This window comes from Erpetoichthys calabaricus, chromosome 9 (assembly GCF_900747795.2).
Source record: "Erpetoichthys calabaricus chromosome 9, fErpCal1.3, whole genome shotgun sequence".
NCBI lineage: Eukaryota > Metazoa > Chordata > Cladistia > Polypteriformes > Polypteridae > Erpetoichthys > Erpetoichthys calabaricus.
Window position 1 is genome coordinate 94,038,249 of NC_041402.2, and position 18,285 is coordinate 94,056,533.

An 18,285-nucleotide genomic window follows, 5' to 3' on the forward strand; every position below is an offset into this window, starting at 1 on the left:
TGTTCTAAACCAATTTAGAATAAACATTTAAGCCAATCTAATATTTTTAAACATGTATGTGAAGAAAACGGCAATACATATTCTACACTGAATTATGCAATACATTAATTGCCTTATATAGAACTGCTCTAGTTTTTGTCACTTATTATTATAAACAATGGTCCATCAAAAGAAAAAAAAAGAACACAATTTATTTATATAGCACCCTGCCCAAAATTCAAAAAGAACATCAGGACCTATATAACATTGGCTACAAATAATATCTTCACTAAATAAAGATAAATACAAGATATACAAAACATTCAAATAGAATAAAAGACAATAATACAGACTAAAATACAACATATAATACTACAAAAAAATCTTGAACAAATAACATAAATTGTGATAAAAATGCAAACCCTGAGTGCCTGGACAGATAGATGGGGTAAACTAATAGAAGGCGCAGAATGTCAGGTCTGTTTAATGTCTTCCTAAACAACTGAGTTAAAACAAATGAATGGAGTCAGCTGATGTTATTAATTTTGGGAGGTCATTCCACAGTCAGGGCGCTATATACAGCTGAAGGCCCTGCTGTCACCCACAGAGTGCAGGTTAGTGGGGAGCACAGAATCAGAGGACCTTAGTGAGCAGGTCAATAACAGAATTTGATATTCAGTCCTGTAAGACACAGGGAGCAGTGAAGTAGTAGTGACTTACAATAATCAATGCAGGATGTGATAAAAGCAGGGACACTTTTCTCAGCATTAGAAAAGAAGAGGAATGAGCAAACATAAGAAATGTGACACAGGTGGAAGTAAGAATTAATATGGTTTACATGGGTGAAATAAGAAAAGGAGGAATCAAAATGACACAGAGATTCTTTGCAGTAAAAGAAGGTTTGATGAGATCATCACCAAGAATGGTTGAAGAGGAGCTTGTTTTCTTTATTTGCACTTTAGTGCCACTTTGCAGGAGTTCAGTTATGTTGCAATTTCATTTTAAAGAGTTTTGCACTGTTCAGGTTTTAATTTTACTTTAATTTCACTGAGGCAAGTGAGCTGAGAAAGCTGTGATGAAGTATCACTTTTAACACTGAAATAGATCTAAGCATCCTCTGCATAAAAATGATAAGCCAGTCCAAAGCTACAAATAACTTGCTCATGGGGAAGCATCCATATTACTAACCGAGAATGCTAAACCGGATAATGGACGCAGGCACATCCGGCCATGGGCTGTAGCTGCTAAAAGACGTACTGCGCAGGCGCAAAAAGAGTCCGCGAGAGTCGGCTGAGGAGCCGAGAAAGGCGGACAAAGGAGGGCGAGAGAGGCGGATGAGGGGCCGCGAGAGGCGGACAAGACCACAGAAAAAAGAAGTGAGCACAGGAAAAATGGAGAAATGAGGCGCAAAGAGCACCGAAAAAAGGAAAAGGCACATAAAAAAGTATTCAAACGCAAGCAAAGCACGAAACACATTGCACACGAAACTAGACCCAAAAAAAAAAAAAAAAAAAAAAGAGGCTCGCGCACAACAGCAAGGCACCCCCCCCCCCACCCCTACAGGCGCCGGACGGGACACACACCAAGAGGGGGATTCAACAAGCCCATAGAACACAAAAAAAAGAACACAAAACCACCCCACAGACCCTACAAGCAAGGGACGGGACACACACAAAGAGGGGGATTCAACAAGACACAGGAACACAAAAAGAAAGAAGACGCTCGCGCGACAACAATCCTCACCCCCCCCCCCCCCCCCCCCACACACACACATCCATAAGAAGTGACACCCAAAGCCACATATTCTAAAGTGAACGTCAACACCTTCACACTAGACAGCATAGGTGTCAGCATAGGTGGATCTCCTTACAATAAAGCACTATTAACCGTTCAACTGCAGAAAAGGAAACATATTAACAGTGACTGCGATCCTCCTTATTACTTATCCATATTTCGCATGCTGAGAAAGAAACAAGTCATGAATACACGGTCACGGGTACAAAACGAAAAGGAAAGGATAACAGGAACAAACACACGAACACGAAAGAAACAACAAAATAGACGGCTATGCAGCATAGGTGGATCTCATTACAATAAGGCACTATTAACCGTTCAACCGCAGAAAAGGCTCCATATTAACAGTGAGTGCAATACTCCTTATTACTTATCCATATTTCTAAAAGAAAAAATGTCTCGACTCCAAAAACGCAAAGCTCAACTAAAGCTTCTAACTAACGATGTACCTAAAAGTAAAAACTTTATGAACTGCATTAGATCCTACAATAGTTCATTTGCTTTTGCATCTAACGGAGTAAATATCAGGCCACCAAAAGGCAATGGCCCATACTGCTTTCCCATATGTGCACAAATACTGCATCGCATTGGAACAGTGCACCCTGAAACAAATCAACAACGCAAATATGCACAAATCTACATCCTAGATCCACATTACGCAAACTATCAATCAAAGTGCTGCATCGCAACAGGCAATGATTCAAAACGAAACACCTCCCGTCTCAGACATACGTTAATGGCAGCGAAGGCTACAACGGGCTTCTCACACAGCACAGGCAAATCGATTACAGCTCCAAAACAACACGTCCCAAATACTACACATGCAACAACGCGCCTCTCAAACGGCACAAGGAAAACATACACCAGGAAAATTCATTCGGATTAATGAATGTCATTTGCAATCATTGTCATTCAGTTCACTTCCCTGAAGAAACAACTGGCAATACAAGTTATACATTTACACGTTGTTGTCAAAAGGGTCAAATTAGACTGCCTTCTTTACATTCATATCCTGAATATCTACAGAAGCTTATAACTGACGATGTACCTGAAAGTGAAATCTTTATCAACTACATTAGATCCTACAAATCGGTATTCACTATGAACATTAACGGTGGCACTGCACGTGACATCCGTCTTGAAAAAATGTTGTTTATTGATGAATGTTCAATGGCATGAAGTCACTTACTCAACACCATTCATAAACTTCTACAAACGTTTAGGAATAATAATATTCGATTTGGAGGAAAGGTACTTTTATGAGGAGGAGATTTTAGACAGTGCTTAGCTATTCTTCCAGATGCCATGCACTCAGCTATTGTTCAGTGCACCTTAAAATACGCAGACAATTGGCATTGCTTTCAAAAGATACAGTTAGTAAAAAAGATACGATGTCCAGAACCAGATCATAACAATTGCTTATTACAACTGAGAGATGGTACACTCACCAATACAGATGGACTTCAGCCACATATTATTACAATTCCTCAAGCCTTTATCTGCGACGACTTAGTTACAGAGACATTTGGAACAGCAATCTCATTAGACCAAATGCCCCTTTTAACACAACGCACTATATTATGTCCAAAAAATATTAATGTGGAAAACATTAATACCCAAGTCATTCCATTACTTCCTGGAGAGACACAACTCTTTCTAAGCTCTGACAAACTTGACTCTGATCACAACAATAACCATCTTCATTGACATTACAAGTTCTGAGCTGGAATTACCTTTTACACTTAAACGGCGTGTACAAAGAAATTTTCAAATAAACCTTTACACTGTGCCACACACTTTATTGTTTGCTTTCTATTTGCATCATCTACACCGTCACACTATTCTATATCTCATTCATACATCACGCTCTTTGTCATTCCCAACACCAGGGGTTGGCGAGCGAAGCGAGCAGGGGGCGGAGCCCCCTAGTAGAGATACAGAAGAGCAGAGGATGTCATTTCATTAACAAAGGGAAGTCAGATGGAGGAACTGCTGTGAGAAATTAAGGCACGAGGGTTACCCTGAACATGCCACAATGCCATATGCAGTAACTTTTACACAAACTGGGATAGTAGCTCCTCAAGAGGAAGGTAACGATGCTTAGCACAATAAGGAAAAATAAGCCAGAGCTCCCATCTCAACTGCTGGCCATACAGAATAGGCCAGTGAAGACTTTAAAGTTTGTCTAAACAAATGACACACCCTTGGCGTACAATGTGACCTGCACAGGGATAGGAGATGCCATGGCTAGAAATGATAATGGACTATAATGCTACAAAAAGAGGAGTGGAGAATTTAGACAAAACATTATGCTGGATGCTGGCCACAGGCAATTTTTTCAACATATTGAACATCTCAGAAAAAAATACTTTTGTCATCTCGACAACCTTGAACCAAGACTGGAACAGGGAGAAGGAGACAAAGCCATCTTGATGAGCAGGGTAAATCATTGGTGACACCTCACATGCTACTGGGACAACATGTGCCAAAGACCACAGCATGTACAGCCATTGTGTTGATTCAACAGTCCAATCCATAGGGACACCAATGACGGCACCAGTAGTGTGTATGCATGGTGAGTGTGTTTGTGTGTCTCACTGTGTTATTTTAGCCTGCTGAACTGTACAGTTATTACAGTATTGTGTAGAAAATTAAAATATTCAGTTCTGCTTGATAAACAAATAGAATGTGATCTGAGAGTAAAGAGTAAACAGGTTATTTTTTATTTTTTATACATTGCTTGTTAAAATAAAGTGACCATCTGATTTAAAAAAAAGTCCCTCAATAGTATATACGTAGCAAAAATGTAATCATCTATATTACTAAACCACAGTTTAATTTATGCACGGCGGATGCACCGAAGCGCATGCGCACTGCACCGTTGCGCCCCAGAGTCAAATGCAGCGGCTTCCCAGAGTCAGTAGGTGGCGCCCAAACAACACAACCTGTAAACTAAACTTGCTCTAATCCACTGTGCCAGTAGTCTGTGTGGCATAGACCGCATGGATAAAAACAATAAACGGAGGCTCCTACAACATGCCCCAGAGTCAAACGCAGCGGCTTCCCAGAGTCAGTAGGTGGCGCCCACACAACACAACCTGCAAACTAAACTTGCTCTAATCCACTGTGCCAGCAGTCGGTGTCAGCAGAGGCAAAGGAGTCACGGCTCCAAATGGAAAGAGCTCAATGATTTGTAATACAAAACCGAGCCCGTAGTTCCCAGAGTTAGTGCGTGGCACCCAAACACCACGACCTGTAAACTACACCTGCTCTAATCCACTGTGCCAGCAGTCAGTGTGTGTAAGTTGGACTATGCTTCCTAACAGTAAACAACTTCTACCTAATGACACAGCCACAGAACAACAAAGATGAGACCGCATGGATAAAAACAATACACGGAGGCTAGGAGTCACGGCTCCAAATGGAAGGAGCTCAATGATTAGTAATACAAACACGAGCCCGTATGGCTACGACCTGTAAACGAGCCCATATGGATAAAGAGGAGACCGCATGGATAAAAACAATACACGGAGACTCCTACAACGCGCTTCAGACACACCAGAAGCAAAGACGTCACGGCTCCACAATGAAAGAGCTCAACTAACGGAAATACAAAACGAGCCTGTATGGATAAACACAATGAACGAGCGCGCCCACAATGCGCTTCTGACACAGCAGAGGCAAAGGAGGCACGGCTCCAAATGGAAGGAGCTCAACGATTAGTAATACAAACACGAGCCCGTATGGCTACGACCTGTAAACGAGCCCGTATGGATAAAAACAATGAACGAAGGTGCCCACACAAAGAAACCACTTTAGTACAAATAGGTTTATTTAATTAAATGAAAACTTTACCATGGCTACGACCTGTGAACTAAACCTAAGGTAAAGCATGCACGCCACGTTGCACAGCCGCCCAAACGCGACCGCCCACACCACCGCATATACCACATTCGTTTAGTAATGTAGCCCTCCATGCCTGGATCCGCCGCCATGGTCACTTCAGCACGCGAATCCGTCACCGTCAGCAAGCGACTTCTCGCTGACGACACAGCCATAGAAAAACAAAAAAGAGACTGCATGAATAAAAACAATAAACGAAGGCGCCTACAACGTGCTTCTGAAACACCAGAACCAGATGAGTCACAGCTCCAAAAAGAAACCGCTTTAGTACAAATATGTTTATTTAATTAAATGAACTTTCCCAGGACAGACCCACCCTCCATGATATTTCATCCCTCCATGTATCGGAGGGAACAGAAAATGATTGCCATTCTTGGATTTGCGATTCTTTCAAGAATCGTGGGCTTGCTGGTAAGTTGAGATTCAACACAATTATCTTTCATGCTTCTCAAAGAAAAATTAAAATACAATGTTTGTAAACTACTGCATTTGTGAAGGACTGAAGTGTGAGGCTATCTAAACTATCATTGAGTGTATTTCAGTAATTTGTGTAGTGACTTATAAAACCACAATGTTACATTAAAATATACTGCTCAAAAAATTAAAGGAACACTTTTTAATGAGAGTATAGCATCAAGTCAGTGAAACTTGAGGGCTATTGATCTGGTCAGTTAAGTAGCTGAGGGGTTTGTTAATCAGTTTTAGCTGCTTTGGTGCACTAGAGGGGCAACAATGAGACGACCCCCAAAACAGGAATGAATGGTTTAATAGGTGGAGGGAGCCCACTGACATTTTTCCCTCCTCATCTGTTTTGTCACTCGTTTTGCATTTGGCTACAGTCACTGTCACTACTGAGGCCATACCTGGACCCTACAGAGGTTACACAGGTAGTCCAGCTTCTCCAGGATAGAACATCAATATGTGCCATTGCCAGAAGGTTTGCTGTGTCTCCCAGCACAATCTCAAGGGCATTGAGGAGATTCCAGGAGACAGGCAGTTCCTCTAGGAGAGCTGGACAGGGCCAGAGAAGGTCCTTATCCCATCAGGAGGACCGGATGAACAGGATGGGCACTGCCAGAACATACAAAATGACCACCAGCAGGCAGGCCATTGGTGTGAATGTCTCTGACCTCTGACAAAAAGAAACAGACTTCATGTGGGTGGCCTGAGGGCCCGACATCCTTTAGTGGGCCCTGTGGAGCTTGATTGGCATTTGCCACAGAATACCAGAATTGGCAGGTCCACCACTGGCGGGTGCCCTGTGCTTTTCACAGATGAGGGCAGGTTCACCCTGAGCACATGTGACAGACGTGAAATGGTCTGCAGAAGCCGTGGAGAACGTTATGCTGCCTGTAACATCGTTGAGCATGACCGGTTTGGTGACGGGTCAGTGATCGTCTGGGAAGGCATATCCATGGAGGGACGCACAGACCTCTACAGGCTAGACAACGACACCTTGACTGCCATTAGGTATCGGAATGAATTCTTTGGACCCATTGTCAGACCCTATGTAGCTTATGTCATGCCCAGGGCAACCCTCATGCCTTAATTTATAATATAATAATTAAGTTATCTAAATTTTATAATAATATAATCTTATATCACAGCTCCAGCTGATTCAAAACTCAACTGCCAGAGTCCTGACACAGACTGGCAACATCGAGCACATCACAGCCATCCTGCTGCACCTTCACTGCTCCCTGGGTCTTACAGGACTGAATATCAAATTCTGTTATTGACCTGCCCACTAAGGTCCTCTGATTCTATGCCCCCCACTAACCTGTACTCTGTGGGTGACAGCAGGGCCTTCAGCTGTATATAGCGCTCTGACTGTGGAATGACCTCCCAAAATTAATGACATCAGCTGACTCCATTCATTTGTTTTAACTCATTTAGGAAGACATTAAACAGACCTGACATTCTGCCCCTTCTTTTAGTTTACCCCCTCTATCTGTCCAGGCACTCAGGGTTTGCATTTTTATCACAATTTATGTTATTTGTTCAAGATTTTTTTGTAGTATTATATGTTGTATTTTAGTCTGCATTATTGTCTTTTATTCTATTTGAATGTTTTGTATATCCTGTATTTATCTTTATTTAGTGAAGATATTATTTGTAGCCAATGTTATATAGGTCCTGATGTTCTTTCTGAATTTTGGGCAGGGTGCTGTATAAATAAATTGTGTTCTTATTAGTATTTTAATTTTTTTTTCTTTTGAAGGCCCATTGTTTATAATAATTGACAAAAACTAGAGCAGTTCTATATAAGGCAATTAATATATAGCATAATTCAGTGTAGAATATGTATTGCCGTTTTCTTCACATACATGTTTAAAAATATTAGATTGGCTTAAATGTTTATTCTAAATTGGTTTAGAACAATATTGCACACATGCATAGTACATTTTAAAAAACGTAATCACTTTTATTATTAACGTTTTACTAAACTCTAACGTGGTGTAAACATTATAATTATATTGTATACTTCGTTTCATGAATGTAAACGAAAAACTATTTTCAATTAACACAGATTTTGAAGATTTTAATTTTGTCGATATGTTAAATGGTTCCCATAGACCCGAACACAACGTAAATGTTAATATTAATATTTCACAGAAACGATCCGTATTGTTTAGTTTGATGTATGACACGACGTGATGGCAGAAACCCTCTGAACTTCACAATGATGCGTATTATTTGGTTTCTGAATGGGTCTTTGACCCGACGTTACTTTCAGGGCTTTGCTGAGACCTGCTGAAACCTTCCAAAAGTAATTTTATGAAGTCAGTCCTGAAACGAAGGTGACGCCACTTCCAGGTCTAAAACTGCGGGTCTAAAACTGCGGTGACGTATGGTGCTCTGGCTCTGCAAGTGGATGCTACTCGAAACAGCAGGCAAAACTTGTCTACTTGTGTGAATTTTGGACTGAATTCTTTTGAATCTATTAGCACCAGTGGTAGAATAATCTTGCATAATATTTTTAATTATTAGGGAAATTAAATCTGGATTCTTAGCAGTTTTGACTACTTAATAAAAATATTTCTCTAGTATAGATTTCTTCTAATTGTACTGAAGATAAAGGCACAATAAGGCTGTGGGGTAAGTTCCTTCATACATTAGTCTTTCTTGCTTTTTCATTTCTTTAAATAACAGAATACAATATTCAACGACAACTCAATAAAATAAAAAAACATAGAAAGTACAATAATACTTTTCAAAGACAAGCCATCAAACTCAGCACTCAACCACCACTTGAATATGACATAGTTACTTACTTACAATAAAACAGCAAATGAAATAGAAAAGTTCAGTTCAGGTTCAATCCCACACAAGCCCTGTTGAGAAGTCTATGCGATCTCCTACTCCTCAATAGAACTGCACCATTACCATATCTTCATTGTCTGATTGTTAGGCGACTTGACTTCTCTATGGTTTCTGTGAACACCTATGCATGACCTTTCACTTTCACAACAGTATTTACTGAAGTTTTTTTGATCTGTTATCACATTTTAATTGAATAATCTGAAAACATTGTAAAACAAAAATCCACATTTTTTAAAAATTACTGTTTACCAAAATCTCTAGTCAATAGCATCATTACTATATCAGGTTCCAAATAGTCTCTGGCCACATCTGTTTACAGTTCTTATGGACTCTTCTCTTTCACCTCAATATATCTCTGACCTAACTTGGCAAAGCCAAAGTAAGAGTTGAACTTCACATATAAATGAGCATTTTAGTGATGTTTCCAAAAAAGTCATTAGAACCAGTTTAGATTTCATTGTTGATCAAGTGGCATCACTGACTCTCTCTCATCATCTTAGTGTTCATAAGGCCTCAAGTAGGAGTTCAGCTAAAACAAAGTACATTTATATGTCTTCATACATTCAAATAGCTGTCTCTTGTTGATAGTTCAGTACTTTAATGGTTCAATAGTAATTTACCACTTTGGTGCAGATCTAAGTAGCATTTACTTCCAGACATGTACATTTTAATATATAGCAAATCACAAAGATGTCTGATGATTAGAGCAGAAAAGATTCTTTAGTTTCTAATGATATTTATGGCATTTTCCATTATCTGATAAAAACACAGCACAAGCCAATATAGCCTAATAAATCTGTCAAACTGACATTTAAACCGTTGGTGCTGATTATATACAGTATATAATAATCATAAATAATTATATATATAATCATAATAACTTAAAATGTAAGTCCTGATTTTATGGTAATTAGTATGTTAGTCCTTTCAGAAAAAAAGGTTAGCAGATAAAATGTTTTATGTGTTTGTGTTCACACAAGTATTAGCTTATAATAGGCACAATGGTTAAATAAACTTTAGAATCACAGAACAAAACACATTTAAGCTCATAGCCAAACCTAGTTATATTTTAAAGTTAGGTAATATAACACATAAAACATGAACCTTACATGTAGTTGGATAAAACACCTATATGTACAATACAAATTTAAATAATAATTAAAAAAACACACACACACATCCAGTTGTCCAATCAATGTAAGCAAATTTCAGCACAGAACTTACCCAAAGGACGGCATGCCTGTAAAGTGTACTCTGCCCAGACTGTGTAGTTTAATCTCTATGTGTCTGAAATGATTAACATATGCTGAAGATAAATATATTTTCCCTCTCTGTTTTCTTACTTACTACCTTTATGTATTTATTAATGCACCCTTTCCTGTACACTAGTTCTTTATTTGTGCTTCTTCACTTGTTCCCTCTCACTTTCATGATATAATCAGACAATTCCTCTTTCAGGGTATCAAGCTTGCTTTGTTTATTTTATTAATTCTTTTTTTTTGCCACCATCCACTTCCTGGAGTGAAAATGAGGCCTGGTAAGTCATGTGATCAGTGTTAGTAGCAGTCAATAGATTGTTGGTTCAGTAGTGTCTGTGAAAGTATTTGACAAGAGTTCTTTCTCTGTAGAAACAGTATAAAAGTGATGTGGATTAGTAAACATAAAGAAGTATAAAATACAAAGAATCAGGTAAACAATACATTTTATATGTAATTTAACCATTTTTTCCTAAATGTCAACAATTTATATCAATTCATGAATCCCATTTCATCACATTGAGACTTGGTTTTCTGTGTTTTCTGTGAATCTCCATTTTGGGATTCTAAAATCAGTAATGCTGTGTCTTTTGCCTTAATCATTTAACCTTTTACTATACTATACAATGTCAGTTTGGAATTACAATCAGTTTTTAGTCTACTTCAAGCAGGCTGATTCTTAAAATTAAAAAAAAATTATTTTATTAAAATTTTATTAAATATATAGTATTAAATTAAATTAAATTGATGCAAATTAACAAATATTAATTATTAATTACCTGTATATTGAACTTACACCCCTCCACCATTTTTTAAAACATTATGTAATTTCTTTAAGTCCATCCTCTTACCACTCTCTGAAATTAAATTTTTTATACCAAATGTGTCCTCAAATATTCACTTTTTCATGCTTGAGCCATTTTTTTGCTTTGGCTCTTTGAAAAGGACTATTATTCAGCTTAAAAGATGATTTTCTCCAAAGCTTCAGTTTTCTCAACCAACCAAATCAACTTGCCTTGCAATGTTTTTCCAGAACTGTACTCCATTCATTTCTCTTTCAATTAGTCCATTTTCTGCTAATGGAAACATTCCCACAGCATGATGCTGATGCCCTAACACTTTTATCCAACATCACTCAAAACAAGGACATTCAACCACTTAAATGTAGTTTTATTCTGTGTATTTTACTACTTTATTAGTATGCGCTTCCTTGTGTAATACAGTGTGTTTTTATTAGTTTTTTATACCCCATTCAAAAGATACCAAATGTAAAATTGAGCTATGTTTTCAAAAAATTACAAATAGACTTTTATCTTAATTATTTCTTAGGACCTCTTACAAACCAACCCACAAAGAGACAATTACCACTCTCAAAATGAATTAGACCCCTGATTAACTAATTGAATATTAATTTACAGATACATTCCATTTTCAAGAATACAAAAGAGTAAAGGAAAATACAACAAATAAAGGAAAATATATAGTATTAAATTAAATGTATGCAAATTAACAAATATTAAAATATTAATTAGCAAAAGAACAGACACGTGAAAAACAAACAAAACATTACTTATTTTCTGACCTAAAACTCCTAGATCCAAAACAGTACTCTAAATCCAAATTTGTAAAATTCAATATAATAGATTATCAAAAACCGAAAATCTTTAACCACAGACCTGAAGGCACAATCCGTACATCAAAACTAAAATTAAAAAACAAAAAACAGAGTTAGCAGCCAGAAAAGTACTAGCACTTGAACTTTAATTTAACTTCTTATGAAGGGGCAACTAGAAAAGGTAAAAATAGAAACAAATAAACAATCCCTTAGAAACTTGCTGAGTCTTAAGACTACCTTTTTATTAAACCACAGATGGCTGTGCCATAAACATGCAGCAACACCTGAGGATCTTGTGATCATTGCAGGCTCTTAAAGAAAAAAGGGAAAACAACTAACAATGAAGAGAAACATGAAAGGAAATCAAAACAGAAAGCTAAAAAGGAACCATTAGCAGAGCTCTACAAGTACCATGACAGTATGAATGTTAGTTGTTCATAATATAAAATTACGGTATGAAGTAAAGCTCACTCACGGTACGTTTGAAACTTCAAAGTTATGGAAAAGTAAAGAAGTACAATTTTTTTGAGTACTTGTTGTAATTGTGACAAAATAAGAACTTTGGTATTTTTTAAACAAGTTAGAAAATGTAAACATGGCATAAAATGCAGTTGTGTTCTTGGTTTGAGTTAACGATTATGAAAGTTGGAACATTTTTAATTTTTTTTATTTACTTCATCAAAGAGACATTTTTGTTTATTAAATATTTTGTGACAGGGTGCATGTGACATGGTAGACATTTGCTCAGATTCCGGCACCACCATGAGCAGCTATTGGATTTGTAAAAGAGGAAAAAGCTGTATACAGACATGCTGCACTAGACAAAATAACCTCTCTCAAGTTAATTGAAAACAGCAAACTAATCTTTAATTGAAGTCACAGAGAATATTTCTCTGTTGTTTAAAAGATAGGCCATGTGCAAAATAGTTGTTTAGGGAAGGATAGATTTAATTGTCATATTCATTGATTATTAACATATGTACATAAGATGTGGCCTTTAAAAATGTTTGAGGGAAAAATGCATTTTATTTTATATTTCTTTTAGTAACACTTTATAGGGCAGGTCAGGCCCTATTAACTCCACCCATGAAACTGGTATTAACGTTCCAGCATTACATTTACTATGTAAACCTGAGGTTTGCTATTTTAATATACCACATGCCACATATAGATAATAATGTATGTTCAATATAAGATAATGACATAAATGTTTGGTATTTGCCATTGTCACACACGCATGTTTAGGAGACAACTAAAGGGCCTGAGTACATATGATTCCACGCCCGACCAGGGGGTGGCAAGGTGCACTAATTCTCCCTCTCGATCTTTTGCAGACCATTCTAGGGAAATCCTGCCCGGCTCTGGGGCAGCCAATGACATCACTTCCGGTTCCGGTCCTGATGACATCACTTCCTCCACTGGCCTTTAAAGTTTCATCTTGTGTATAGAGAATCAGTTCTGTTTTGGACTCTGTTGTGTGAACATGTCTGTTCTAAGAAAACAGTTTTGCAGCCGGGAACAATGATATAGGTGGCTGCCCCAAACCTTTTCAGAGTCTTATGGTCGTTTTTGTGACACCATTTAAAATTGAAATTTCCCATATAAACAGGGAATTGGCCATTTTAAGCCTGCTATTTTACTTGAGATTTACAGCTTATGTGGGATATTTGGCATATACTATAATTTTGACATTTTCCAAACATACTAGATACCTATCATCTAATTGAGACATTTACAACAGAAGCTGGACACACTTCAAAATGTAGGATTGTGGGGAACTAGAGATCAACCTCGAAGACACCAAGCAAAAAGCAAGAAAAATCTGGGTTAATTGCCAAATGTAGATCATTCTTGCATAACAATACACTGACGAAATTTTGATTGTATATTTGATTGCAGACTGAGACAATTCAGACAAGGTTAGTCTTAAACATTTTACTTAACCTAATAACCACATGTTGGCAAATTACATGTAAAAATTATATGTGATAAGAAGGGGAACATGTAAGCTCCATACAGTGGATGACCAAGATTTAAATTAAACATGTGGTAGCAATAATTCTTATCACATTGATTAAGCATTATTTAGTTAAAAGGACATTTGTACCAAGCATATATATTTATACTTCAGAAAGAATTCATAAGATGTTAAAAGATGAACATCAAAGAGTGGCATGCTTTCATGACAGAGTGCCAGGACCCTGATTCTGCTGTTTCAGCATTCCATCCAAGGCTGTTTATTGTATTTTACCTTTAGCTGATATTTTAGACTCTATCTCCTTATGACCCTGCACTGGAAAAATTTGTTTAAGAAAACAGAATGATGATGACAATGATAAAATATACTTGCAAATGGATGATGATTCTGGTAACGTGGTTAAGGTGGAAAATTTCTTTATGAAACTGTTGTGGGGAATGCATCCAGGAAGAAGTAAACTGAAATACAATACTTTTATTTATGTATTTGTTTCTTTCTTTCTTTGTTCATTTGTTTGCTCCATTTGTTTACCGTCCGTTTAGTTATTTTTAGTTCAATAAACACACCTTTTTTTGGTATACTTATCCTCCTTGGTATTATGCTTTTAGCAGGAAAAATACAATAATCTCCAATACTGTATACTGTTTAAAATTTCTATCTATCTATCTATCTATCTATCTATCTATCTATCTATCTATCTATCTATCTATCTATCTATCTATCTATCTATCTATCTATCTATCTATCTATCTATCTATCTATCTATCTATCTATCTATCTATCTATCTATCTATCTATCTATCTATCTATCTATCTATCTATCTATCTATCTATCTATCTATCTATCTATCTATCTATCTATCTATCTATCCGCCTGCCTGCCTGCGTTATTATTAGGATGTTCCTATTTTCTCACCTCAAGTTTCACTTCTTTACAACTGACCCACTGAATAATGGAATGAGATTACCATTGCTGCATCAGTAAGGAAGAAGATATTTTTCTCATTATTTCTTATCACAATATTTTCATTTAAGTTTATGAATCAAATAACCCAGCCACAGGGGATGCACAAACCAGTGTGTTTCAAGCCTGGATAAATATTTTACCAGATGAACATGCAGACAACAATACAGATTTCCATAACAGATTGGTCGAGTCCCGTGTTAACAACGACCGGCACCAGTACTCTAAACCAACAGGGTGGTGGTGGAAATTGGGCTATTGTTGGCCGAAGACGGAGAAGAAGAGGGGGAGACATGTCCGGAGGAGAGAGGAGAGGAGGAAGGTAAAGAGAGCAGAATTGAGGGTAAAAATTTTTAATATTGGCAGTATAACTGGTAAGGGGAGAGAGTTAGCCAATATGATGGAGAGAAAGAAGGTTGATATATTGTGCGTGAAAGAGACTAAATGGAAAGGGAGTAAGGCTAGGTGGATATGAGATGGATTCAAATTGTTCTATCATGGTATGGACAGGAGGAGAAATGGGGTGGGGGTTATTCTGAAGGAACAATATATCAAGAGGGTTTTGGCATTAAAAAAAGTGTCAGAGAGAGTAATGATTATCCATCCATCCATTGTCCAACCCGCTGAATCCGAACACAGGGTCATGGGGGTCTGCTGGAGCCAATCCCAGCCAACACAGGGCACAAGGCAGGAACCAATCCCGGGCAGGGTGCCAACCCACCGCAGGACACACACAAACACACCCACACACCAAGCACACACTAGGGCCAATTTAGAATCGCCAATCCACCTAACCAGCATGTCTTTGGACTGTGGGGGGAAACCGGAGCACCCGGAGGAAACCCACGCAGACACGGGGAGAACATGCAAACTCCACGCAGGGAGGACCCGGGAAGCGAACCCAGGTCCCCCAACTGTGAGGCAGCAGCGCTACCCACTACGCCACCGTGCCGCCCAGTAATGATTATGAAGCTGGAAATTGAAGGTGTAATGATGAGTGTTGTTAGTGCATATTCCCCGTAAGTTGGATGTGTGATGGAGGAGAAAGAAGATTTCTGGAATGAGTTGGATGAAGTGATGGACAGTCTACCCAAGGGACAGAAAGTGGTGATTGCAGCGGATTTCAATGGACATGTAGGTGAAGGTAACAGAGGAGATGATGAGGTGATAGTAGGTATGGTGTGAAGGAGAGGAATGAAGAAGGTCAGATAATAGTAGATTTTGCAAAAAGGATGGGCATGATTGTGGTGAATACGTATTTTAAGAAGAGGGAGGAACATAGGGTTATGTACAAGAGTGGAGGAAGATGCACATAGGTAGATTACATCCTATGCAGAAGAGTCAATCTGAAGGAGATTAAAGACTGCAAAATGGTGGCAGACGAAAGTGTAGTTAGACAGCATAGGATAGTGGTCTGTAGGATGACGTTGAGATCAAGAAGAGGAGGAGAGTGAGGGAATATCAAATGGTGGTAGTTAAAAAAGGAAGACTGTAAGGTTGAGTTTAGGGAGGAGGTAAGACAGGCACTGGGTGGCAATGAAGAGTTACCAGACATCTGGGCAACTACTGCAGAAGTAGTAAGGGTGACAGCAAGAATGGTACTTGGTGTGACATCTGGACAGAGAATGGTGGAAAAGGAAATCTGGTGGTGGAATGGGGAAGTACAGGAGAGTACACAGAGGAAGAGGATGGCGAAAATGAAATGGAATAACCAGAGAGATACAGAAAGTAGACAAGAGTACAAGGAGATAAGGTGCAAGGTGAAGAGAGAGGTGGCAAAGGCTAAAGAAAAGGTGTTTGATGAGTTGAATGAGAGGTTGGACACTAAGGAGGAAGAAAAGGACCTGTAATGATTAGCTAGACAGAGGGACTGAGCTGGGAAGGATGTGCAGCATAAAGGTTAAAGATGGAAACATGCTCACAAGCGAGGAGGGTGTGTTGAGGAGATGCAAAGAGTACTTTGAGAGGCTGGTGAATGAAGAGAATGAGAGAGAGAGAGAAGGTTGGATGATGTGGAGATAATGAATCAGGAAGTGCAATGGATTAGGAAGGAGGAAGTAAGGACAGCTATGAAGAATATGTAGAATGGAAAAGCCGTTGGTCCAGATGATATATCTGTGTAAGCATGGAGGTATTTAGGAGAGATGGCAGTGGAGTTTTTAACCATATTGTTTAATGAAATCTTGGAAACTTGCCAGAGGAGTGGAGAAGAAGTGTACTGGTACCAATATTTAAGAATAAGGGGGTTGTGCAGAGCTATAGTAACTATATGGGGATAAAATTGATGAGCCACAGCATGAAGTTATGGGAAAGAGTAGAGGAAGCTAAGGTAAGAAGGGAGGTGATGATTAATGAGCAGCAGTATGGTTTCATACCAAGAAAGGGCACAACAGATGCAATATTTGCTCTGATGGTGTTGATGGAGAAGTATAGAGAAGGCCAGAAGGAGCCTTTGTAGACCTGGAGAAAGCATATGACAGGGTGCCTCGAGAGGAGCTGTGGTATTGTATGTGGAAGTCGGGAGTGGCAGAGAAGTATGTAAGAGTTGTACAGGATATGTATGAGGGAAGTGTGACAGTGGTGAGGTCTGCGGTAGGAGTGATGGATGAATTCAACGTGAAGGTGGGATTACATAAGGGATCAGCTCTGAGCCCTTCCTTATTTGCAATGGTGATGGACAGGTTGACAGATGAGATTAGATAACATTGTGATCTGTAGCGAGAATAGGAAGCAGGTTGAGGAGACTCTGGAGATATGCTCTAGAGAGGAGAGGGTCAGTAGGAACAGAATACATGTCTGTGAATGAGAGGAAGGTCAGTGGAATGGTGAGGATGCACAGAGTAGTTGGCAAAGGTGGATGAGTTTAAATATTTGGGATGAACAGTACAGAGTAACAGGAATTGTGGAAGAGAGGTCAAAAAGAGAGTGCAGGCAGGGTGGAATGGGTGGAAAAAAGTGTCAGGAGTAATTTGTGACAGATGATTATCAGCTGCCAGTGAATAATAAAAACAAAATGCTAACTTTTGCAACTTTTAAATTTACACCAGCTGTTACAGACTCAAATAAATCAAATGTATGTTTTTATTCTATAACAGTAATAATAGTAACCATTTACTACTCAAAACAGTTAATGCATGAAGGACCCGGTATCGAATCTACAACCTTTCAACTCAGAGACAGCAGTTCTTATCTCTGCATCAACCAAGCAAACATTTATGTGTGTGTGTGTGTGTGTTTGTCGTACCTTATCCCAATTTGTTTTACTTTGGTTAAATTCTAGAAAAAAGCACACTTGTTTTGTTATATATGCATCTTTTGTGAAAGTGTTTATTTGATATTTGGACTTCAGTCTTTACACATTCTACACTTCATGTCAGCGTTTTGCCAATTAGTAGTAGAACATGAAAAATGTTTCTGTTCTAGTCATGTGTTCAAAATTTCTTGCCTCACATTTCCTGTTATCGTACATTTA

At 38.4% G+C, this 18,285-nt stretch overlaps 1 protein-coding gene across 2 annotated transcripts in view; it reads right to left on the minus strand.

The window, feature by feature from the left end:
* Positions 1 to 10,438, minus strand: part of ptpn6 (protein tyrosine phosphatase non-receptor type 6) — a 201,434-nt gene extending 190,996 nt beyond the window's left edge. For both annotated transcript variants that reach the window (XM_051932091.1, XM_051932090.1), the window contains exon 1: positions 10,225 to 10,438. In XM_051932091.1, the coding sequence (XP_051788051.1) occupies positions 10,225 to 10,238 (14 nt within the window). In that variant the 5' untranslated portion in view covers positions 10,239 to 10,438. The remainder of the gene's footprint in view (positions 1 to 10,224) is intronic.
* Between the last annotated feature and the right edge of the window lie 7,847 nt (positions 10,439 to 18,285).